We start from the raw sequence: 26,772 nt of genomic DNA, 5'->3' as shown, positions 1-26,772 counted from the left end.
TGCAGCGATATCGCTCATATTTCCACGCGATATCGCTCTATGTAGCTTCTCCAATCCATTTCAATAGAGCTGTTCACATCTCGTCGCTCAATATCGCTTGTAGCTCGTCGCTGGTAGCTTGTCGCTCCTACATGACCCTTTTTCGAGCGATTTCGAGCGTCATTGCTCCTGATTGCATACAGCCCAATAGGAAAAAGTCGCTGAATATCGCTCGTCGCGCGATATCGCTCAAAATCGCGCGATTTTCATGTCGCTCAGTGTGAATGGGGCCTTAAAGAGAACTATGGTCAAACCTTTTTGGAGTTAGTTCTTTTTAGGGTCACAGGAGGACGTTTTTTTAGGTTCACAGGAGGACGTTTACTAATTAGTGGTATGTGATCGCTCAGTTCTCAATCAATAGAGCTTCAGCAACAGCTTCAGTGTCACACATCGGCTCTAACTCTGGGGATAAGTGTATTTTACACATGCCATAGTTTTCCTTTTAATAGTATCGTTTGTGAGCTTTTTTTCCCCGTACCAAACTGCATTAAGAGTGAACAAAAACACGTAAAAAAAACAAAACACAAACCCACATTCTCAAAATGACCCATTTACTCCCAAAATATAAACACCAGGTATATGTTTGGTAGAAATTGGCTAGGGTCAGGAGAGTACCCGAGCACTTGACTAGGCAGCAAATAGAAAGAATTTTGTAGTGTGGGACTTTTTTACCACATCTGCTGCAGACAGCAGCGCTGTGGTCTGATGCCTCTGCAGCATATCAGCCATGGCAAAGGTATCAGCCATTTGGGCACCACATGCATGAAGAAACGCATAAACCTTCACCAAGTAGCTCGGCGGGAGCAACACTTGCATAATGCACCATTTTCTGTCTTCTCCTTTTCTGCTATTCTTGTCAAAAGAAGAGAATGATGAGATGATACCGGCAGTGTAAAACTGGCCACTAGCAGAACAAATTTAATAGCAAGGCTAGGCCCAATTTGTGTTTTTTCACATTTTATTATTTACAAATTTTATTTTATTTTATGTCTTTAACTTTTTTATTGTTTTTCCTTGTAAGACCATCCTTCCCTGATGAAGCAAACACAGGCTGGAATGGCAATGCAAACTGAGTACTACCTATACCAAAAGGAAATCCTAGACCTAAACCCCTTCCTGTCTCCAGCCTTTCTAGTACTGCTCATGTGCCTTTTTTCCTCCTCTTCTTTATGGGTGCAGAGCAACCACTTCATTATATAGTGCTGCTTATGCAACCTTTTCCTCTTCCTTTTCCTGAATGGTGGGTGTGCTAACAGTGGGAGGGTCTTAAATGGTCATGGTTAAATAAAACCTGATTCTAACAGACACATACAAGACGCCACACAATCATTTCAAAGAAATGAAACTTCTATTACGTATGCTTTTAGGCCTTGATAAAATAGTTAGTGACTACTTAGCAACTAGCAAATGTTGACACAATAAACACATTGGCCAGAAGTATTGGTGGCTTCCTGTAAAATAACCCCCTTCCCACTAGCATTGGTGGTCAGTGGCTTGCTGTAAAATGACTCCCCCCATCCAATTGCTGGTCAAAAATAACTCCCCCTCAGCGTTGGTGGCCAGTAGCTGCTTGGAACAATAACCACCCCCACACTCTCCTCATCATGGTGGTGACTGGCTGGATGGAAAGTCTTCCTTATATTTCCTGGTGGTCTAGTGAAACACCCTGTAAAAATAAATGCACCATTCTCTTGTCCTGCAGTAAAAGGATTAGGGTTAATTTATGTTGGCTAGTGTGGCCATGCAACTGATAGTTTGGTCCAAATGCATATTGCGATATCCGGGGTTGATCCCCATGGATCTATCAGTTCTTCAGACGCTGGAGCTCCTTACAGTTGCCTTACGCTATTGCGTAGATGGCTTGACAGATTCCTTGCACCAAGGTTCTCGGGTCATCAGATGAGTCTATGATGCAGGTCTGCTGAGATGGTCTGCAAGAAAGATCTGATACACACCTTATTTGATGGGGAAAGACTCTATAGTCAGTCTTTAGACACCTTTATCAAGGACGTCGCTGGTGAGAAGAGTACGCTCTTAGTAATAAAAACACAAAGATCCCGGCAAACAAGATGACCACTCAAGGGTCTTTGCAAAGTTCCTTCCATTCCTCAGGCTTCTACTTCCAAGTCAAAGCCCTCCATACAGTACTGTCAAAAATACTGGATGCCTAAGTCTGGTAAACCCAGCACCAAACCCAACCCCTCAATGAGAGGGCATACCTACTTCTTTAAGTGGAAAGATGTCTGACTGCCTTTTTCGGCAACATGGTTTTGGGACATTGCAGACCTTTGGATCCCAGATCTAGTGTCCCGGGGATACAGACTGGAATTTCAGTTCTTACCTCCCTTCATGATTTCAAACCTACCATCGTCTCTGCAGAGGCTAAAGGATCGTCAGACTGCCTTGCAGCTTCTGCACTCCTCGGCAAGTGAATGTCTCAGTTCCCAGGGAGGAACGATTTCAGGGGTTTTACTCCAACTTGTTCATGGTTCCCAAACCCAATGGTGCTGACCTGATGGTTCTTTAACACCTTCCTGCGGGTCCAAAAATTCTGTATGGAATCGGCCCATTTTGTCATTGAATCACTGCAGCAAGGAGAGTGCCTGGCAGTGACAGACATGCGTACCTACATGTTCCTAACTTCTTTCCTCCTCAGAGTTACGTTCTGCTGTAAGGGTTCAGCACATCCAGTTTATGGCTCTTCTCTTTGACCGTTGCCCCTCTGTCCTTACAAAGGTACTGGTCCCATTTCTTGCTCAGCTGAGCTCCTATGGAATCCACAATGTGGGTTATCTGGATAATATTCTTCTGAAGGAGCGCTCCACCCAGACCTCTCTGTCAATGCTCAGGCACTTCAGAAATTCAGGTTGATCCTCAATCTGCAGAAGTCTGTGTTGGGTCCAAACCATCACTTGAAGTACCTGGTCCTAGTCTTGGACACAGCTCGGGTCTGGTGTTTCTTCCTTTGGAAAAGGATTTAACCCCTCTCAAGTTTGAAAAAAACTCAGCTCCAAAAAAAACAAAAAAAGTTACACTCCAGGGCCCTTCAGCTCAACATTCTGGCTTGCCCCAGTCTTTGGATCGAACCATATGTATGTCTACGGAGACTAAGATCTCTTTGGCCTGGTAGCTAAGCAGCCCTGCACGGAATGTGGGAAAATTGGTTCTCACTCTAACCTGGACATTTCTTATAATGCATGCCAGTCTGTTGGACTGGGGAGGGGTTCTTGGGGCAGAAACAGTCCAAGGGCCATGGTTTGCGAGGGAATCTAGGCTTCCTATCAACATCCTGGAGCTGAGTGCAATCCGCTTATGCCTCCAAAAGTGAACTAGCCGGCTTCAAGGACAACCAATGAGGATTCAGTCAGACAGGGCCATGGCAGTGGCTTAGATCAATTGGGCCCCAAGGCCATGTTCCTCTATGCGCCTCCTTCCCATCAACCCCCAGTTTACGGCCAGATAAATTATTTTAAGAATGGCAGGGTTAGTTTTTTTTCCTTTTTTTTTAAATTCTTCTTTTCCTTTTTTTAATTATCTTATTATTTTAAACTCAAAAAAATAATTTTTTATCTTTTGTTTTACTTTTTTTATCATCTTTTTATTTTAATTATTATTTTTGAAATTTGTTTTCTTAATTTGTATTTATTTTATAATTTTTTAAAATAATGTAATTGTAATGTCTTCCTTATATTGTAAAGCGCTGTGCAAACTGTTGACGCTATATAAATCCTCTATAATAATAATACAGGAGTTCTAGCACACCACTGTGCTTGAACTCCTGTGACAGCTGAGAAGGGAAGGCTGCAAGTGCACGGAGCAGAGCGGAGAACGGACGTTCTTCACCTTGCTCCCCACTCTCTATTCTGAAAAGAGGATCTCCAGCCAGCGGGGAGAGAGGTAGCCGGCGGGGAGGACGGACGAGCAAGCTGTGCTTTACATTTAGCTCTGCTTGCCCAAAGCAGGGCTAAATGTAGAAAACCACTACCCGCCTGGCACCCGGAACATCATGTCCTGAGCGTCGGGTGATAGGAATCCCTGGTGCCCCCCTGCTCCCTGCCGCCTCGAGGCCGGGCCTCGGTTGGCCTTGTGGGAGATGTGACCCTGACCGCCCCTCATCCAATCAGAGCATAATAGAAGTCACCAGCACTCGATGATGTGTGCAAGAAGTAAAGCACTTTTTATTAAATCATCACATGCGTCATACAGCCAACGTTTCGGGGCCACGCAGGGTCCCTTCACTATGTCACCCAGAAAAAGGGACCCTGCGTGGCCCCAAAATGTTGGCTGTTTGACGCATGTGACAATTTAATAAAAAGTGCTTTACTTCTTGCACAGAAGTGCTGGTGACTTCTATTATGGACTGTATCTGACACGGCGCCATCCGTGTTGTCACTTCAAGCACCAACCTTTCATCCAAGGTCTGTACGCTGTATGGAGTGCAGATGATTTCGTATTATCGATTTGATCCAATCAGAGAACACCTTGTATCCATTGATAAAAATACTAGGCGTTCTCTAATTAGCCACCTGGCTGAGCAAGCATCCCCCTGTGTTTTCAGAGCAGAGGGGAAGCTGCTCTGCACAGTGCCATATAGGACCTGGAAGATTGCAGCCAGCACTATAGTAGTGGCGACTAGTACTGCATTACAGGGATCCCACTGGCCGACCATATCATATGCATACTGAAGCTGGCCATACATAATGCAAATTTTGGCTGGATCTTCAGGAACCAGATAAAATTTGCATAGTGGGTGCTGCTGTCGGCAGGCATCCTTCAATTAGCTGATTAGGAGCCGGTTGAAAATTCTTTGAACAAACAGAGCGAGCACCCAATGAGCTGCCGACTGGGTATTCTGACAGTGGCCAGCAGGGATTCTCAATCAACGCTCGTAAGCGTAGATGGAGGAATCTGTTTTTTTTTTTTTCATTCAGCCCTTGGGTTGAATTAAAAAATAAGACAGTGTATGGCCGAATTAACATTGGGATAAGCAGCATCAATGTAAGTATGAATAAAAAGTTATCACTGGAATTCAGCTTTGCATTGTGAACTTTACATCCACTCAAGGAAAAGGCTCTTTTATTCTATAATAGTAAAAACTAGGAGATAGAATGCCTAGTATAACGTGAGCCACCCAGGGGGCCTACTAAAAGGAGTTTGGAGAGTATGCCTGCTAAAGATTTATTTGATGTGTCATATGGCTCAGACTCCAAGGCCCATCTTTCTTCCCATTATACTCTATGGGCATTCCATTGTGCTATTCACCTGTCATGCCATAGAAAACAGGAAAAATCCAAAGTTATTTCAATTGTAAAAGATGTTACTATACATGGGGAAGATCTGTGGTAAAGGATAAATTGATATCTTTTTCAGATTTGCCTACAAATTATCTGATACTTTGCTTCCCATTATAATCTATGGGCATTCCGTTTGGCTTCATTATAGTCTATGGGCATTCTCTTCCCCTGTCAAAGTCTATGGGCATTCCATTCTGTCATTCCTTTTAGAAGGCCCCCCACCCAGCCCACACCAGTATACTAAATTCATAAGAAGTGGAGTTTCCACCTGTCGCAGAGTTCAGCATTTCTGGAGCCTTTTCACTATTTGCTTAGAGCTGAACACATTTCATCACATGTGAGGCGCTGCGCCTGCTAGTGGACATGCGCGTTCCTATCCGTTTTGAGCTAGCCCGGATCCCGTAGCTCGTCATTCATGTTGGAGAAGGTAGACGTGTATATAGCAGTCAGTGCGGAAATAAATTGCGATCGGTGCGGACACAGGACGATATGGCAATGGAGGTTGAAAACATGTGTGTTGGGCTCCAGGGGCCGGGTCCAGGAGGCGGCAGTTTGGGTGTCCCGTTATTAGATGATCTTTTGTGGAGTGAGTATAGTCGGACTATGGTGGTGACATGCATGTCAGTATTACTTTGTATTGCATAATAATAACCCACAATGATGTCACTTCAGAATACAGCGATCCTTAAGGAAGATGAACAATATTAGGTGCAGAATCATGACATGGGAGCTCATCATATCATATATTGTATAGTGTATGAATTCTCTGATCTTTAGCTTTGAAACAATAGGGTGTTCACAACTCAGAAACTCGTATTTCCTGTCTGTATGTTAGCATGTGAACGCAGCATAAAGTGTAGAGTAATGATGTAAGACCAATTACATTTTATGTCATGAGCGCTGAAAGTCTGACACAGCCAAGCAACTTAAGTATTCAGAAAGGTATCACTAATGGCAGCCTCCTTGCTCTCACAACAGGTTTCCTATAGGGTTCATTCACACCAGCCCACATGTGTAATGCATCATTTAAAGCATGCACACTGGTGTGAAGAGCAGTGCCTCATTCACACCTGTGATCTGCACTGCCATGCGTTGGGAATAATATTTTTTTGATGCATCAGTGCATGTTTTTTGCCCTATAGACTTGCAGTGGCATACAGTGACCATATGTGTTTTACCGCAAGACTAGAAACCCTCGCCCCTAGCACTCTCTTTTTCATTTGACTTTCGTTGGGCCAAAACAAAAACGATTAATGCATGAAAGTACATTAAAAACACCCAGCAATGTGCATATAAAACTCATGCATGAAAATGCGCACACAAAAGTGTAAACCTAGCTGTTTTGTCAGCTACCTGTCCAATAGACAGCAGGTACATTTTCCCCTCACTTCCAGCTCTGTCATACTGGGAAATCTCTCAAACTGGGACCCAGACAGCAATTACACTCTGACAGAGGTTCTAACCCTTTCATATTTCAGCCAACATTTTTGTTTAGCTTTGGAAAGAGTTGCGTTTGAAAAAAGATCTCTGTCAGGGAGAGCATTGGGTTAATTGAGTCAGCTAACTCATACGTTTGCATCGTGAAAAGGAGCAGTAAAGTTGAACTACTGTATTATGTAGAGAGCAGAACCTTCATATGTAATATGTAGTGATGAGGCTGGGTTTGGTTGGCTGGGTTAACCCAGTGCCTCTGAGTCCACCCAAGGCCCCTCACAACTCTGACTGCCAACCCCTCATCCCGACCCAATCAGTTGTGGGAAGGTGCATGCCCCTCAGCTACTGTATACATGCTTAATATGCTTTGTTCTCATTGCTACTCAGTTATTCATCTGCCCTTTATACAGTTCCGGTAAAAATCTTTACACCACCCGCATGGTTTTCATGATTTATATTATTAGGACTTTGAATAACAGTGGGTTTATTTTTTCCCCAGAATTGTATTTTTATTTTAACTAGTTTCTGTGGTGAAAAACTGCTTTTGTCCTCCTCCTTTGTCATCAATTCTTGCTGGGAGAATAGTTCCTATTGATAATGGCATGTTCCCCAGAACTACATCTCCTTAGGCCCCTTTCACATGGGCTGATAAGGAGAGGATCCGGGCACCACAGATCCTCTCCTGATCATAGCGGTACGGATTGGATGTCACCCCTGTGACATCCGTGTCTGTAATTTAAATTTTTTTTTTTGTTTCTCCATCTTGCAATGGAAGAAAAAGCTGAAACCGCTGGACCCCATGTGTGTCTACGGGGAATGTGATGTAAGGCTATGTTTACACTATTTCCATAACAGATCGCAAAAGCGCAGTGCATTTTTGCCATGTACTGTTGCATTTTTTTTTTTTAGCTTGAAATGAGCTTTCAGGTACAGTCCTGTCTTGGTGCGTTCTGGACCACAGAAAATGAGACGAGCCCTATTTTTTTTTGTCTGGACCGGAACAGACTGCGTTGGTGTGAACAGAGCCCAGAAATACCATAGGGATACACTGGGATGCTTTTTTGGTCTGGGAACAAACTGTTCTGGTCCAAACATGGAAGCCCTCAATGTACATGGGTCTGTTTACATCAGATTACCCCCAATCCGGCACAATCCGATCTGTTGAAACGAAACACTGTAAAGCTGGCCATACACCTTGCAACCATCGCAATACTTTTTTGTCTTGCGATGGTTGTAAGGTAATTAAAAAAACGTACGATCTGCCTATCTTTGACAGGCAGATCGTACTTGCGATCATCGCAAGCCCGCCGAGCTGAGGGGAGGGCCTCCGATTATAGCAGTGCTGAGCAGGCACGACAGCGACCTGCCGAAAATCGTATGATTTTTTTCGGCAGGTTTTCCAGCGTGCTAGGAAAACGAAAGTCGTGCGGCCGTACAGTAGCAGAGGTCGCACGCTGCCCATACACCTGCCGATTATCGTACGATCGTGGGATTTCTAGCGATTATCGTACGAGGTACCTTTAGGCTCCTTTCACATGAGCGTTGAGGTTGTCTGGTTTTCAACCCTCCGTTTGCAGATGAAAAATGGACAACAATGCATCTCTACGCATCAGCGCGGATGAAAACTGATGACCATCAGTTTACATCAGGAAACATCAGTGTCAGTTGAGGTCCGCAGTTTTAGATGGATCAGCTCTCCGTTTTGACTGTTCGGGACTGATGTAACCTGATGATTAGTTTACATCAGTTCAGGTTACGTTCGTTTTTTGGGACTGATGCCATGTTACAGCATGGCAAGCTCAATGCATTCTGGGGGAAAGCAAAGAATCATGGGAATTTACCACATACGGACATGTAAGAAATGGATGTAAACTGAACTGACAACGGATATGCAAATTGATGTAAACTGATTTAGTTTTCATCAGTTTTTTTTTGTATCCGTGAACCTTGACTGAACTGATGACACTCGTGTGAAAGGGCCCTTAATCTCTGTTGTGCCCGAGCTGGTGGTAACTGCATTTCTACACGGCTGCCCATAGACTGGCAGTGGGCATCCCTTTGGGTCCGTCTGAAATACTGACAGGCGAAACCGATCGGACTGCCCATGTGAAAGGGGCCCAAAGTGTTTTTGTCCTATCAAAATAAATATAAAAGCTGCAAATATTTTCCCTGCACAGTGTGATGGTGTGCTCTTGGGAGTCAAGGCAGCAACATTGTTTTGCAATGAATTTTGGAAAGTGCTGATAGTGTTCTTTATTTAACATGCAGGAGTATGGGGTTTCCATTCGACATACAGGTGAAACTCGAATAATTAGAATATTGTGCAAAAGTAATTGCAGTAAGTGGTGCAAAAGGGGCCCAAACCAAGTACTGAGTACATATGCATGCTTGTACTTTTCAGAGGTCCGATATTGTTCTATGTACAATCCTTGTTTTATTGATTGCATGTAATAATCTACTTTTTTGAGGTTGTGGATTTGGGGTTTTCATGAGCTGTAAGCCATAATCATCACAATTATGACAAATCACGGCTTGAATTATCTTGCTTTGCATGTAATGAGTCTATCTCATATATTAGTTTCACCTTTTAAGTTGCATTAGTGAAATAAATGAACTTTGCACGATATTCTAATTATTCGAGTTTCACCTGTAAATGTGGCCATTCTTCTTGTCATGCATATTGTACCTATATGTCTCAACCAGAAAAATGATCTGCTGTCATGATGCAGTAAGCTTCTCCTGCTTTGTCCTTTTTAAAGTCTGTGCTCTCACTCTGCATCAAATATTAGGGGTGGTTGGGTATCAGCATTTCTACAGAGGTTGGGTTCTGGTGCCATTTGACTAGAGTTCATTTTATCAGTTTAGGAACAAACTAATTATGCTAGTTATATTTACATTTTGTTGCATAAAAACATACCATGTAATCTGTGGAAACCTGCACAAATTTAGCCCAAGACAAATAAAAGGAGTTACACAATGTGAATAGTTGACTGTTATGTAATGCAAATTTCAGGGCACCTGTCCCTGCTTCAGTTTTCCCATGTGCTGGTTTTATAATTCAAGAACATAGATAATGTTAATGATATTCAGAATCCTGTTGTTCCGAAAAAAATAAAGCATGTGTTTGATAGTTCTGTTTTCTCCTCTTGATAGCCTAAAGAATGACTACTGATCCAATCTGGAAGGTATAGTAGACACACAAGTTAATAAAAAGAAAAACTTCAGCGAACCCATTTTTTCTGTCCCTTCTAGATAGCAGAGCACACAGAGTATTTAAGAGTAGTTAGAGGGCTAGGAAACTTTAAGACCTAGCTTACTGCTTCTGCCTGCTCTTCTCTAATATTAGGGTATTTTTGTAGGGCATCATACTAGGGTGGAGGTAGTCTCCTTATTTAGTCCAGGAGCCAGGTAGCCAACGTTCCTTTAAAAGTTGCTGCTGGTATCTAACTTTTGAGCAGAGCTGATCCAACTAATCGACAAAGTCAATAATAATCAATAATGAAAATCTTTGTGTACGATTTTCATTATCGCTTAGTTGGGCTGTTTGCAGCTGCTTACATCCTCTCCTCCCTGTCACTGGCAGACACACCCACACCACTCCTGGACTTGCTTCATGTGTGCATGCGTGTTGACAGGCCAGGCCATCCCAGGGAAAAGAGTTGAGGAGTTCTAGTGGAGCTGCATACTGCCCAGCATTCAGATGAGATGCCGGGGAACTAGGGGCACACTGGCCGAGGCCCAGGAACCATGGTGAGCAGTCAAGTTTATCCATTTAGCCAAAAGTGCCATTTTCGGCCGATATGTTTCGGCGGTCGATATATCGCTGCATCCCTAGTAAAATTATACAGCAATGAATGGCACCGGCTATAGTGGACTACAAATCCCAGCAATAGTACATTTTACAGCACAATGCAGAATACCACCAGCTATAGAGGAATACAACAAATCGCAGCAATAGTACATTATAGCTGGCGGTATTCTGCATTGCACTGCATAATGTACTATTGCTGGGCTTTGTAGTCCTATAGCTGGTGTTATTCTGCATTGCGATGTATAATGTACTATTGCTGGGCTTTGTTGTGCTCCTCTATAGCTGGTGGAATTCCGCATTGCGCTGTATGATGTATTATTATCTATACAGCACAATGCAGAATACCACCAGCTATATAGGAATACAACAAATCCCAGCAAAACATACATACAGTGTATAATGTATTGCTGGGATTTGTAGTCCTCTTTAGCTGATGGTACATTGCTCTGTATAAAATATACAGTACAATGTACCATCAGCTATAGTGGAATACAAATCCCACTATCCCAGCAATACATTAAAGAGCACCATGTGTGGGAAAGTGCAGGCTTACCTGAGCAGTCTTCCAGCAACTTGCTTCTGAGATCGGGCCTGTCTGTCGGCGGCTGTCGTCTCCCCACGCCTGCTCCCCCTTGCTGCTTCTTCTCCCCGCGTCCCTGTGCCGATCGTGTATGTGGGCAGGCGGGGAGGAGGTGCGGCGTGTGGATGCGGGCGGGTCTGGCAGAGGCGAGCGTGAGGCGGGGAGGATGTGCGGCGTGTGTTGTGCCATGAACAGGGCCCACTAATCGAAAGCCAATTAATCGATGATTGAAAACTTTGATAACTTTTTCAATCATCGATTATAATCGGCTTAGTCGATTAGTTGTTGCAGCCCTACTCTTGTGGCCTTGGAGGATGTGGTGTGTGCGACTGATATACAGTAGATATCAGCTTAGTTTCAGGTCTCTTTCTAGAGTAATGCCTATGCTACTGCAAAACACTTCAACCATAAGTTACAAACATATATTTTCCATCTTTAGTCAGAAGAGTAGTGAATTTCTCTAAAGACTAAGCAGTGCAACTATTTTACATATTTTTCTTGGAGGTTGAAATTAGGAGTTAAACTTTACACATTGTGCACATTGCAAACTCAAAGTAGTATTAAACTCTCAAACTTGTTTTCAATAATGATTTCAGAAATGTCCAACAAAGTATTTCTTTACATTTTTGCCCAAACACTTGCAATCATCATGTTTCCAAACAGCTCTAACCCTGCTCTGCTTTCCTGAACTTCCTGTAGAGGAAACAAGATCATGAGGGACAGCGCAGTCTCCAGCAGTTGTCCACTACTAGCTTGGAGTAGGGAGAAGATAGAAGTGAGGAAGGAGAAGCAGGGAACTGGGAAGTGGCTTGTCTTGCCATTCTTGTATGTTTGTGGAGACACTTGCAGCTTACTTACACACAAAGGTGGCTCCATAGGTGCCTTGCAAGATAAAGGAGCCACCTAAAACAGTACATCAGTACTGATTCTGCAGTAAACTTAAACTTTTAAACATCAAGGAGCAGCATCCATTGTTAGTCATTTATTAAGCGTTTGAAAAAGGCTTAACAATGTGTAATTTTAATATCACTTTAAGTATATTTTTTGAAACCTAACTATCAGTGTATCACTGGATCAAACAGTTCCTAAAAGCAGTGGCTCACTTCTCAATGCAAACCGAGGGGATCATCACTTGGAACTTGAACTGAATGCTGAATTGTTTGTGTGCAAAACCCTTTGAATTATTAAATTAATGTGATTTGAAGCACCTCACTGTAAAACACAGTGTAACACTCTCGTTGTGGCCCTTAGGGCCCATATCCATTGTTGCATGTTTCAACCCTTTTGCTGCCAAGCCAGTTTTTCCAATTTCTACACACCTGCTTAAATTTGGGCCTTCAGTATTTATTAAAGGCCCCTGAAATGCTATATTTTGTAAAACCGTAAAAAACATTTTTCTAAATGATAGAGCCAGAATAGCAACCAAGAATCCAGAAAAAAACACGTGATACAGATTTTACTCACTGAACTGCAACTCAATTTAAAACATAAGTATTTGATCCCCCCTACCAACTAACAATAATTCTGTCTCAAAGAGACTGGCTATGTGGTACACAGATTAGTTCTGTCAATTTAGGACAGTGCCCCTAACAACAACTCGTTATGTATATAAAAGACACCTATCCACAGAATCTCTTTCTTCCAACCTTTCCTCAAACCTCATCACTATGGGCATGACCAAAGAGCTGTCAAAGGACGTTAGGGACAAGATTGTAGACCTGCACAAGGCTGGAATAGGCTACAAGACTATCAGCAAGAAGCTTGGTGAGAAGGAAAAAACTGTTGGCGATTATTTGCAAATGGAAGGAATACAAAATAACCATCGATCGCCCTTGGTCTGGAGCTCCATGCAAGATTTGGTCTCATGGGGTAAGGATGATCATGAAAAAAGTGAGGGATCAGCCCAGAACTACACGGGAGGAGCTTGTGAATGATCTCAAGGCAGTTGGGACCACAGTCACCAAACAAACCATTGGATTGAGATCCTGCAGTGCATCCTGGAGGCCCGTGAGGTCCCCTTCCTCAAGAACGCACATGTTCAGGCCCGAATGATTGGGAGAAAGTGCTGTGGTCAGATGAGACCAAAATTTAGCTTTTTGCCATTAACTCGTCTCGCCGTGTTTGGAGGAAGGAAAATGCTGACTATGACCCGAAGATCACCATCCCTACAGTCAAGCACGGAGGTGGGAACATTATGCTTTGGGGCTGTTTCTCTGCTAAAGGTACAGGCCGACTTTGCCACATTGAGGTGCCAATGGACGGGGCCATTTATTGTAAAATCTTGGATGAGAACCTCCTTCCCTCAGCCAGAAAACTGAAAATGGGTCTTTCAGCATGACGATGACCCAAAACATACCGCCAAGGCAACAAAGCAGTGGCTCAAGAAGAAGCACATTAATCTTAATTAGACTTTAATCCTACAGAAAATTTATGGAGAGAGCTGAAACTTCGAGTTGCCAAGCGACAGCCAAGAAACCTTAAGGATTTAGAGAGGATTTGTAAAGAAGGGTGGTCCAAAATCCCTCCTGAGATGTGTGCAAACCTGGTAACCAACTACAAGAAACGTCTTACCTCTGTGCTTGCCAACAAGGGTCTCTCCACCAAGTACTAAGTCATGTTTTCCTTGGGGATCAAATACTTATTTTACTCACTGAACTGCAACTCCATTTGTATCATGTGTTTTTTCTGGATGTTTGGTTGATGTTCTGTCTCTATCATTTAGAATACACCTATGATACAAATTACAGACCTTTCATTTCTTTGTAAGTGGGCAAACTTACAAAATCTGTAGGGGAGCAAATTATTATTTTCCACACTGTATAGCCCAAAAGCCAGGAATGTGTGTTTTTGTTTTTCTTTCTCAATAACAGCTGATTCTCTGATAACACTTATCTTTCTATGGACTACCTGTGGTGGTCTGGAAATCTTTTGGCATGTATTAAAGGTTTATAAACTTTCTAAAACATTATATGGAAAGCTATTTAAAAAAAAAAACTTGTTGGGTCTAGAATTGGGTAAATCCCTGTCACGTGTTTCTCTTGTTTACTATCTGTGTCTCACAGATGCACAACAGGAAGTGGAAGGAAATCTCAGAATCGGGGGAGATTTCCCTCCCCCATTAGACAGATGTCATTGGAACGGGTGTCCCATTTGGTTTCCCATCACTTTCTGTCCTGTGTGTTTATGTTCACCTGGACAAAAGAATAGGGTGCATCTCCAAGCAGCATCACAGTGAATGACCTTTTTTTTTTTTGTCCCCTTTCTCCCTAAGGTTCGTCACTGTTCGATGAATTGAACAACTTAGTTGATGTTGATGACGATTTGTTTCAAGATGGGGATTGCATTGTCCTTGTAAGTATATAATCCTAAACTGAAATAAATAAATGCAGTATTTAGCAGCCAGTGAGTCCCAACTAGGCATGAGCAATATGTCTTTAGGAGCCATTTAAAATGGGTTTTCATTGTATATTTAGAAAAGTTTGTAAAAGGTTTTCAGTTGCATTTATTAATTCATATTGGCAGCCTGGTTCCTTGGTTTGTTAAGGCCTGTTATAAATATTTCATGAAATTCTTTTTATACAAGTATTCTTTACCGGTCTGTCGTGGATTAATTGTGGAGCTAATGCTGCAAGCCAGTTGAGAAGTCTACCTGCCTTCAGACTGCAGATCTAAAAAGGGACGAGGCATTTTAATGTCGTATAGTTGTTTGTAAATGTAATTTATGATACTGATAGGGTTACATGCGATCAGAATAAGATCACTATCGCATAGGATTACATGCAGAATGCCGATGGACTGACGCTTTCAACTGTGGCTGCTGGTGCCAGATCATTAACATGACAGGTGACTGCAGCCGTCTCTAAATGGCATGTTTGGGATTCCTCCTGCATGAATTCCAAAACACACCTCATCTCCAGGTGTGAATAAAGCCTACATCTTGAATGATACAAACCCTCTTATTCTACTTCTTCTAATTAATTTTTTAAGCTAAATTTAGTCTGATTTTTCTAACATTTTAGGAAGACCTTCAATCTCTGTCTCTAAACTGTCTCTAAAGGTTAGAGTGGTTCTGGTAAATTATATTTGTGTAAATGGGTTATTCCACAATTATACTGCTCCAGCTGAAAAGCTATCAAATGTATTTTCATAAATCTTGGGATTTGCTAATGGTGCTTAGGTCAGACTAATCTGGTGCCTGTTATTTAGCTCTGACAGAAAGATAACTTCAGTTTATGGAGTATCCAAATTATATAATTTTGGCCCACCAAAGTCATCTGAGGGCCTGAAAGACTAAGTAGACCTTGGCCAACAGTGAGAAATAGATTATCCCACTTTCATTCCTTTGTCTAAAAAGGTTTTTTATTCCACCTTCCCACTATGAGGGTCACCAGGAGCCTTATGAAAATGGTAAATTTACAAATCTGGGGAAATACATTCCTGATTTGTTACAATATAGCAGTCATTAAGTTCCAGTCTAGTGCCTAGGCTGAGATGATGTCATGAGTCAGATGCAGGCAAAGGGAAGCATTTGTTTCCTTTCTCTCAGTGGTCACTCAAACTATAACACAGTACTTTGAAGCAAGCAGTGATGTGTGGTGTCTTATTGCGAGCATAGTTTGCCCAAGCCGCTCCTGCCGCAGCTGATTGGGATGAAAGAGGGGGGTGTCAGTCATAGGTTCGTGCGGGCTTGGGTGAGCTCAAGTGAACTGGGTTTGCACCAAGCCCCGCACGTCACTAGTAACAGGTTACAAGGTAAGTGGTTGCAGCAGGGGGCTGATCTGTATTAGACATTTGTGAACACAGCCAAACATGATTTACATGATAATCTCTGAGCTAGCATCTCAGTATAGGAAATGGGTGCTTACATTTAATGATGGCTGAGCTAAGATGCTGCCATCCTTCTGGGAACGCAGGTGGAGGCATTGTCAGGCTTAATACTTAAAAAATCTTTAATGACCAGCTTGGGCTGATCAAGTGGCTGAGAGCAGCCTTATTAGAAGCCAGCTCAGTGTGGAGAGTGAGTTGTGTGGGTGCAGGAAACACAGAGTCACAGCAGACTCAGGTGCGTGCAGGACACGTGGAACAGCCAGGGAAGGCTGGGAGAGGTCGGGAGGGTCGGTGAATGGTGCAATGATTGTATTACAACCATTAAAACATCTTGCTTCTGTGTACAACTTATGATTAATTCTGTGTGCAATCATCTTTTCTTTTTTTTTTTACCACAGAATTTCAGTACTTAACATATAGGTAGTAATCTAGTTTTGTCATACATGTAGACAGTAATGCGTCTTTCTTATATACTTTACAGACAGACAATTTTGATAATCTGGACTTTACTACAGACCTAATGCCTTGGAATTCTCACCCACTGAATGAGCCATGCTTTACAGGTATGTTGCTTCAAATTTACCCATTAAAATAAATGTTATTGCAAAAAAAATGATATAGGTATTTTTAGAAGTAGAGTAAATGATGTTCCTGAGTGTTGTATAGTTATAAAGTTTTATAATTATATTACTGATGCACTAAAAACAATTAAAAAAAGAAAGTGTTGGCCCTACTGGAATAATGCACAGTAATACCATATTACAGACTCAGCTGGAAGCACATGTAAAAAAAAACAAAACTTTAAAGTGCTCAGAACATTTAAAGTATCTAAACCCAAAAACAAAAATGTAATGCATAGCAGATTATTAGTTCTTGGTGTCTAGATGTGGTGTCTACCTTAGTTTTATTTTATTTTTTTTCTAAGGTTTTTTGTTAACACTTGTTAAGGGACACATGTAGATGTCCCAAAACATCCCAGGAATAGAAGAATTTTAGGGCCATCTAAAGTGATGAACTGTAATGTTTTGTTTTGTTAAACAAGCCTGCTTACAATTTTGGGTATGATAGTGTCTTGCCATTTTGCATTGGAATGTGCTACTTATTAACTTGCTGCTTATACATACATCTCGAAAATCCGCTCGTCTGTGACGAGCAGACAGTGGAGCCCGACGAGCAGCTTCCAGGTCGGCCGCTGTAATTACACGGCCGGCCGGGAGCTTTAGTCAAGCGATCAAGCGTCTATATAGACGCTCGATCGCTTGTGTCTTGTTAAAAAAAAAAAAAGTAATATAAAAATGAAAGACTCATAAAAAAATAAAGTATAAAAAAAAATTAAAAAAGAAATTTTTTTTTTAAGTCCCCCGCCCCCCCACATACACACGTAGATATGCGTCGGGTGCGCCTACGTGCGAAAACGACGATTGCGCCTATTGTGCTGCACATGTTACATATCGCCGCAAATGTCGGAGTGAAAGCACTATATATTAGTTTCACCTTTTAAGTTGCATTAGTGAAATAAATGAACTTTGCACAATATTCTAATTATTCGAGTTTCACGTGTGTGTGTATTAACCTACACGCAGTACCCCATAATGACAAAGTGAAAACAGAATTTTAGTAATGTATGAAAAAGGAAAAACCACAATATCACTTTGGCATAAGTATTCAGACACTTGAAATTTAGCTCAGGTGCCTCCCATTTCTCCTGATCGTTGCTGAGATGTTTCTACACCTTGATTGGAGTCCGCCTGTGGTAAATTAAATTGATTGGATATGATTTGGAAAGGCGCACACTCTATAGAAGGCCTCACAGCTGACAATGCATACTGTATCAGAGCAAAAGCCAGGAGGTCAAAGGAACTGCCTGAAGAGCTCAGAGACCAGATTATTGCAAGGCATAGATCTGGGGAAGGCCAAACTTGGCAATCGTGGGAGAAGGGCTTTAGTAAAAGAGGTGACTAAGAACCCAATGGTATGGGGCTGCAACATAACAAAATTGAAAAAAGTAAAGGGGGTCTGAATACTTAATGCACTGTGTGAGTTTTTATACAGGCAATCCCCGAGTTACGGATGACTCGTACTTTCAAACAGAGGTCCCAGGCTTTTCCACCGTACTGTTGCTACCGTGCTTACGCCGACGTTCGTAGCACTGTACCTCCTGTACATTGCAGGAAGTTGTTAGACATGCAGACGAGGAGTGGGTCTGATTTGTAGTACTGTACCTCCTGTACACAACAGGTAGTTGTTAGACGTGCAGACGAGGAGTGCCTGCCTCTTTTTCCGGGTCTGGTACTGTACATTACAGGAAATTGTACAAACATCTGACCAAGTTGCATTTGAAGTAGAACTCCATGCAAATTTTTTTTTTTTTTTAGTTTTGGTTAGTAGGGTGTGGGATTAGAGCCACTGTGAGGACAGCAAAACAAATGTTACAGGGGTTTAACCCTTACCTATGCTATCCAAAACTAAAAAATGTTTTTTTGGCTGGAGTTGCACTTAAAAAAGTAGCTGTTCCACCTTGCATACAAATTCAACTTAAGAACAAACCTACAGTCCCTATCTTGTTCGTAATTCAGGGTCTGCCTATACTACATTTTTATTGCAAATTTAAAAACATGGTGTAGACAGCGTTTACAATGAACAGGAAATACAGCTTCGCAGAGGGGGAACAGGTGGAGGGAAAAAGTTTCAAAGGTTAAAGACATACTTGCTTCAGGAGGTCAAAAAATGTGGGGTATACATATACTGCAGCAATAGAGAACAAATCAGGGAGGCATGGATCTTGTGCAATATTTCATAGTGTTAAAAACAAATTAAGAGATCATCCAAGTGGCTTCTAAAGCCAGTGGTGTACAGTCAGCTCCAGATCTCCAGCGAGTGGCAAACAGTGCCCTATAGGAACTTCTTGGATGAATTGTGCAGGATGCTTCCAGTTTAGGTATTTGGCTATGCATTTCAAGGCTATTACCTCTCTTTCAAGTATGAATTACAGTGGGTATGCTATAGTGGTATATGGTATATATGGTGCTACTGCAGGGTGAAAAAGACGGCAATGTGACATTAAAACTAAGCTAATCTAATATTTGTTAAAAAACTTGGGAGTTACCTGTCGTACAGTATTTGTCATACAATACAAGTAAATAAATGAACATCGATCTGCACTTATCACTATATAAAGTGAACAGCTCTGCAAAAAAATAAATATTATCTTTACCCAAATTAAGAGAAATTAACAAAGTAAAAATGACACTACGCTATAAATGTATACTCATAAATAATTACAAAAAAATACAAATTGTAATCAATCCTCAGTGACTGCCTGAAAGACCTTCTAAAGTTTGACATGGTGCATTAAATAATATTATTTAATGCACCATCTTCTAAACAGATGCAAATGCTTTCATAAAAGTCCCCCATTATGTTTGCATGCTTTGGATATAAATTGGGACTAAAAGTGTTTGCACTGTTAACTAACTTTTTATTGCACTAAAGAATAATAATATTTAATATTTCTATGTCAAACTTTAGAAGATTTTTGGGGTAGTCACTGAGGATTGATTACAATTGGTATATGTTTGTTATGGATTTATTTATGAGTATATATTTATAGCATGTGTAAGTAAGTGTAATCCTTATTTATTTTTTTTCGTTTTTGTGTGAAATATAGTAAAGAAAAAGAGATGTGAAAATCAAAATAATAGTTTATTTATAAAAAATTACTGTTCGCCAGGAAATACCAAATTTGGACACTAGATGGAGGCGATAGCAATAGATCTATAATAGACACGATTAACGAAATGTTATATAGTAACAAGTCTTGGGAGCTCAGAGGGAGATTGTGGGTGCAGAGACCTGCATATGTAAAATAACAGTATATTATAAAAAGTTATTGAATAATAGTTCTTAAAAAGGTCAATAAGACCTAATCAATAATAGTAAAATGTAGGCCTACTACTATCTACCGTCTCCTTTTGAAAATGCTAATGCCTAACTATTATATTGAGACGTCAATGCTTAACAATATCCTGGCTTATATACACTCTAATATAGTGTAATCAAGTGACTGATCAGCACCAAGTGGCCATTAGGGAGGAGCATGCACGTTTAAAGAGATGGCGTGGATGTGTTATTTTATATAATGCTTGGGAATAGCAGTGCAGTGACTTATTCCTGCTCTAAAGATCACACTTTAACATGTTGAAAAACAACGATTGATGGCAGATCAGGCAAATAGCTGTGAGAGGCAAGACCAAACAACAGTATGGATCAGGAAGAGAGTAAATGAAGTAGATTTGACAGGAAATTAAGGTGGGCTCAAGATAGCTGACGCAGCTTCAAAGGGCTATATTATGGAGATGCAATTTTGCATGGAATTAAGAGTAATCAGCTTCTGCACAGTAGAGAACTTCCTACAGGTGCGGGAAAAAAGGTAAGGCTGGAGTTTAGCTGTTAGAATTTTGTAGCTACTAGCCAGCCCAAGCTGGATCATGAAGGCACATAAGTCACTTTAAATTCACTTGACAGTCACTTTACAAAAAAAAAAAAATCTGTTGCCTTTTTATTCCTTCCGCTATTTTATAAAACTAATATTCCTAGTGTTTGTACTAGGGTTTTTACTCCTAGTGCCTTTACAGGGCCACATTTTATGATTCTTAGTATATTTCATAATTAGGCAGGTTTACTTTGTGGATATCACTGCCTGAAGCACCTTGCACATCAGTTGGATTTTGTTATATATTCACCCCATCTGTCCTCTTTGGTTTTTTCCTTCAAGGAAACTACCCTTCTATTTTTCCCTATATTAAGGGTCTCTTTTGCCTTTGAATTAACCTCTGAGGGGGCTTTCATACCCACGTATGTCTCTTAAAAAAGGAATTTCGCCTTTCCCAAAAAAATGCCAAAATGCTGAATAAATATACTTACCAGCCCAGCAGGTCCAGCATTATCCTCTTGTATTCTGTATGCGACTGTCTGGAGGTCTGCAGCCTCCTGGGATATGTGACGATATTCCAGGAATCTGTTGGGCAGGCGGATACGACAATCTCACGTAAGATCTGCTTTATATTCTGAAGAAAGGAGGAAGTGGAAAGTAAACATTTTGAGATTAGTTGTTGATCAGTTAACAGCCTGCTTATTATGCACCTCCCTTCTCCTTGCAGTAAAGGATTTAAGGGGTAGACTTTAGCTGTTTGGTTGGTCTTTTTTCTGGATATACCTTGTCTATACAATTTTTCTTTCCCTGAAGTTAAAGGTTGGCTTTTCTAGGCTTAGGTTTTTACCCTTGTAAACATTCCTTGTGGATCTGCTTTATCTGGCCTTCATTTAGATACATCTGTGGGATCTCTCTGTGACTATTGGTCACCCCTAAGATAGCTTTTGGACATCCCAAATGTCTAAGAATCTTCTACCTTCCTATGTTCCTCAGTGACTAAATAAAGTGTGCTATCATCTTTGTGAATTGAGATCCACAAGAACAGGCTTGTGATGAGCCTAATATATGTAATTTCTTTACAGGAGATTGGAATAAACCAGATCCCTTGTCTTATGCGTCTTCCAGCTGTTCAGTGGATTCACCACCCTCGTCATCGCAGTTTGTGCCGGTAAGGAATTTGTCATAATGTTATTATCCCTGTTCATATATTCAGTCTCACTTCAGCTGCTTACTATGTAAATAATCTGTTATGGACTATAAATGAGACAAGATAACCAATCCATGTTAATGTGTGTGGCAGTCCAAAGGAGCCAAAAGCCCTCCACTAGAATACTGTGATGCACAGCATTGCCTTCTAAAAACAAATGGTATTTATTATATTATAACATCAGTTACTTCACAATTCAAAAACAACCTTTCTTTTTAGTGCAATCATTGTAGAGATAAGCTAAGATAAAAGCCAATATATAAATCGCTTCTCGGCCTTTTGGCTAAGATCAAGTGTAGTATCTGTTCTTATCAGTTGTCGGGAACTGAAAGTCCGCTGTCGCCTATGAAGGGTGGATGTACGGACCGGTAGGTTCCTGGCGTAATTGGTAGGGAGCCGGATGAGGTTCCAGGCCCCGGAGTTTTCGACCCTAGTTAATGGGTGGGCTCCAGGGGAGGGATCTCTGAAGGTGAACTATCTCCTGATGGGAATGGATCCGAAACTTGGATCAAGGCTAGAGAGTTCGGGGGCGGCAGAAGCCCGTGGTGTTGTGCCCCCTGGGGGTGGCGTCCCAGGGGTGCTCAGGAAGTCACTTGGGTGTGGGACCCCACTTTGACTCACTGATCACTCGGTCACACACCACATTGCTTATTTCTGCACAACGCCTCTTGGACAGGCCTTATGGCTAGTCCGGGGCAATTTTTTTGCACTCGGCCCCTAAGGCCTGTCAGCGTGGTGCACTGGCACTTTAGTATTATTTATGCACTTAATGCACGATGCACGATTGGCTTTTTTTGAAAAGCATGGTTTGACCCACAGATGCTGAAGGTGCAGGTTTCTTCGGGGCCTATTCCTGACGCTGGGAGGAGATTCTGTGCCTCCTACGGGGTTCTCTGTCTCCTCCCACCCAGGAGGGGGGTTTCTCTTCGGGAGATCCCCCCTGCCTAGTACTGTGAGGGACCTGTTTCGGCAGGTCCCCGACGGAAACGGTCCACCGGCCTTCGGGTTGGTGGTCTGACAGTCTCAACCCCTGTCAGGAGCCTTGCGCCCCGGGGGGTCGGGAAAGTAGGTCCCTTCTTTTGAAGGACCTTGCACCCTTGTGCACGTTTTTGTGTGCTGTGATTTCACGGTTCACTTTTTTTGTTCACAAGGGGAAGTTTGTTTTGATGCACGTCCACGGGCTTCGAAAAAAAAAAAAGCCAATATAAAAATGTATTGATTTATCTGGTACAAATATTAGTCACCTGAACCTCCAGACGCTAAGCCAAGGTTTTATCTTGGAGTCAATCCAAAACAAAAATTAAATGAACTCAAGTAGCACTTTTTATAGTTCTACCCATAAAAAGGAATCCTGGGGTATGGTGCCCACAGTTTCAAGTGCATTTACACTTATTAATCTATTATGTTCCTACTCTGTCCTTCCAAGTCTTGTACTTTATCTATGCTACCAAGTTCTTTACTTTTGAGTTCAGCTCCTCCCACACACTAAAATCTATGCAGTCCTATAAGGAGTTTTTATACCCCCGTGTCCTGATAAAGTAAAAAAAAAAAGCCACAAGCCACACAAACGGAGATGTCAGCTGAGCAGGGACAGGTGAGTATAAGACTTGGAGGGAGGCTAAGAATGGGTGTTGAAGACAGATAAATGTAACTGCACTGAAAGTGCTGCTAAACTTTAATGTATCTGTCCTCTAATGCATGATGTGTTCCTTGGATTTTAGCATCTCTAATGAAATACAATTTCCATTCACTGTGACAGGAAGAGACTGATATTTCTTCCAGTATTCAGATGTCTCCAGACTCCTTATACTCTGAAGCTTCCAAAAGTCCCGTATCATCAGGACAGTCTCCAGCCTCCTTATACTCTGAAGCTTCAAGAAGTCACATATCAGTAGAACAGTCTCCATCCTCCTTATACTCTGAAGCTTCAAGAAGCCCCAGTTCACCAGCACATTCGGAAGAGAATCATGCAGTCACAACACCCACCAAAAGTATGTACCCTTGCTGTAGAAAGAGTGAACGTTTTCTGTACAACTTGGGGGGAAAAAGCTTGCAGTACATTAGTGCTGATGCCTAACTTCTTTGGTACCAGCTGATTATGCACTGCCATTGTTTTATTGCTTTGTATTATACATCACTATTTGCTCTTTGATACATAACCATATTAATGTTATACAATTTAATGTCCTTTATTTCCCTTTGAACAAGGGGCAATAAGGTCACATCAGCGTTGCATCATAATATGCGGACCAATACAAGAATTCATAAGGATTACAAATACCAATGTACATTTCCTATAAAGCAAAGGAAAACAAACATTGCAACTCCCAGTTCACTACAGCAGTATGTACATGTATTTACCGTTTCTTTTGTGAAGAAACAAGTCTGTCAAAATGAGTTTATATTTTTATATTTATATTAAACAGACACGACCTTATCAGCCAGTTCTAATATTTAAAAGTAATAGAGGCTACCTAGCAGACCTAGTCTATTGGCCTCCAGTGGTTGATTGTCTGCCTCCCCTGTTGATGCTCACCTATTTTGCACATCCAGGTACCAGTAGCAGTTTTTCTTGATAATGCCATTCAGTACCTCTAAAGTGCAACTATGGGCTAAATTAAAATTACTTTCAATAGCATTAACACAGCAGGGCAGTCTTAGATGGACAGGTAGATCTAGATGGACATTAAGTAAGAGACAAATTAAAGCCAAACTCCCACCAGCACTTTTAATCCCTTGCCAGTGCTGCCTCCTGCTGGCCCTTTAAGGGGTTCTGAACACTGGGAGTCGCAGGCAGGCTTCCCAGTCATGTGATCTCTGCGAGTACCTGCACATTGGTCAGATGTTTGGAGGCCCAGCCCACCTGCTTCCGATTGTGAACATTGACTAGGAGCTGTCGGTGAGAGCTCAGTCACTGTGCTGGGAGGGCCACGTGTACATGACCTCAGCACAGAAAGCTGGAACCAGTTGTACACATATATATGGGGCCTTAAAGCCCACCTGTGCATGCCACGGTTATGTGTACGGCCTGTGGGAAAGTGTTAAACAGTAACTTTTTTCCCCCAATAAAAATACGTTTTTAAACCATATACATAAAAGCTATTTGTTGTGGCACACCTGCAGTGTTGTATGGTTTGTTTCAACTTCTGTAACTGTCAGTTTTGCTGGACAGATTAATGGATCTACTGGCAGGATCAACAGGTAATAAAACTATGTTATGGGAGGAAAAACAAAAACTTCTGTGTTAATGCTGTTGGCAGTCTCCATCATGTGTGTAATTTGTTATTTTGCCCATAGTTCACATCTATCTGACTGAGAAAGGTCATGAAACAGTTGTTGGTACTGGCACTGGAAATAGGTCGACAGCCACTCTAATAGGTGAAGAATATACCTCTATCATCCGGTTGGCCTGAGCACGAAGTCTCCAATAACCAGTCACTACCTATGTAGAGGAAAGCAGAACGTGTTTTGTAGGCTTTTGGTGGTTAGTTTAAGTAGCATGTGAAATATGCTCCATTTTAAGACAAGAAATCAGTAGGGAGCATTTAGAGGTTAAGTTCCTGACCAAGTGGGTTTTGCCCTCAGTCATTAGGCCAGGAACAATATATAGAGTGAATCATTTTCTCTGTAGGCTAGTGTTCACAATGTTTAGACCTTTCTTTTTTTTTGACATCTGGAAAAAATCAACACGTTTCAACAAAGTGTTGAACCAGTGCTTCTGCCGAGATCTGACCGCTCTGAACCCAGAAACCCAGAAAGCTGAGGGCTTTCATGTTTATTCAGCCTATATAGAATTGGTACACAGAAGTTCCCCGATCTCCTATTCTCCATCCCAATTTCTCCTGTAGTCCCAGGAGTAAGGTCAGCCTGAGGATATGAGAAGGTGGAGCAATAGCAATTTGTGCATTGATTTTTTATTTTTTGTGGCCACAAATAAATCTTAGTGAGACCACTACAGGTGCAGTTGATGATTTAGGCTTTTTTTTTTACACTTGAATAGTATTTGAGGATGAATAAAGATACAGGTCAACCTATGTGAGCGTCTGAGAGCCTGTTTGTTCCAGTCATTAATAGTACCTGTACGCCTGTGTGTTATGTGCTGATACCACTGCTTGTGGAAGGGAGTTCCACAGCTTTACCACTCTAATAGAAAAGAATCCCCTTCGCCCTTTTGAGTTTAAACCATTTTCCTCCAATTTCAGGCGGTGGCCTCTTGCCTTTTTTAGTGAGTTTACAGTAAAAAGTTTATTACTAATATTACCCTCACCATTAAACATTAAAGGAGAACTATGAGGTGAGTGATTCTCACTCAGACTCCATAGTTCGAGACGACGTGTGACAATGAAACTGTCACACATCGCCTCTATAGATCGGGAAGTGAGCGAACACATACCGTCGCTCGCTCACTTCTCGATCATGTCCCTGCAGAGAGCCGTGACTGTCACTCACGGCTCCCTGCAGGGATCCCCTCCCAGCGCTGACTGGCGGAACGGACGGGGGACAGGGCGGGTACAGCTGGCTCTGCCTCTAGATAGGCAGAGGGAGCTGTCAATCACATGGCTCTGTGGATCTCGACAGTCATGTCTGGATCCGTCCCGGCTGCTGCGGTCTCCATATACCGTGAGCTGTTGCTCGAGGTATACTGAGCTTTGGGTCACGGGAGGATAGTTCTCCATTAAAGTAATTTACAGAGTGAACAAGTTTACATTTTTCAATGAAAACCTCCACTCAATTACTTGAGAAGTTTGCTTCAAGTTAGTAGTTGGTAGATGCCCTTTTGACCACAGTTACAGCCTTGAGTTTGTGCGGATTGATCTCTGTTCAATTTGCACATCCAAACACTGCAATTTTCCCCATTCCTTTTTGCAGACTATTCAACGTTTAGCAGGATGGGGATTGTAAGCAAGCAGCATTTTGGCAAGTCCAACAACACTTTCTTATCTGGGTGAGTTCTGGACTCTGACTCATCTAGGGCTGCAACAAATAATCAATAAAATCGATAATGAGAATTGTCAGAGTGGACAGTCGAAGAGGATCGGAGGCTGTGGGTGCGTGCAATAGCTAGTCTGCTATTGGCTATTGCAATTTGAGATAGCCAATATCAGGCTGGCTATTGCACCTGCCCACTGCCTGCTGTCAATTAGCAAG

At 41.9% G+C, this 26,772-nt stretch overlaps 1 protein-coding gene across 1 annotated transcript in view; it reads left to right on the top strand.

Annotated features, from left to right (window-relative positions):
• Positions 1 to 5,700: 5,700 nt before the first annotated feature.
• Positions 5,701 to 26,772, top strand: part of ATF6 (activating transcription factor 6) — a 66,860-nt gene continuing 45,788 nt past the window's right edge. Inside the window, exons 1-5 of the mRNA XM_018573187.1 lie at positions 5,701 to 5,921; positions 14,432 to 14,509; positions 16,467 to 16,548; positions 21,500 to 21,585; positions 23,384 to 23,615. Of these exons, the coding sequence (XP_018428689.1) occupies positions 5,823 to 5,921; positions 14,432 to 14,509; positions 16,467 to 16,548; positions 21,500 to 21,585; positions 23,384 to 23,615 (577 nt within the window). The 5' untranslated portion in view covers positions 5,701 to 5,822. The remainder of the gene's footprint in view (positions 5,922 to 14,431; positions 14,510 to 16,466; positions 16,549 to 21,499; positions 21,586 to 23,383; positions 23,616 to 26,772) is intronic.

This window comes from Nanorana parkeri, unplaced genomic scaffold (assembly GCF_000935625.1).
Source record: "Nanorana parkeri isolate BGI_ZX_2015 unplaced genomic scaffold, ASM93562v1 scaffold2265, whole genome shotgun sequence".
Classification (NCBI taxonomy): domain Eukaryota; kingdom Metazoa; phylum Chordata; class Amphibia; order Anura; family Dicroglossidae; genus Nanorana; species Nanorana parkeri.
This window is presented reverse-complemented; position numbering and strand designations above follow the sequence as displayed.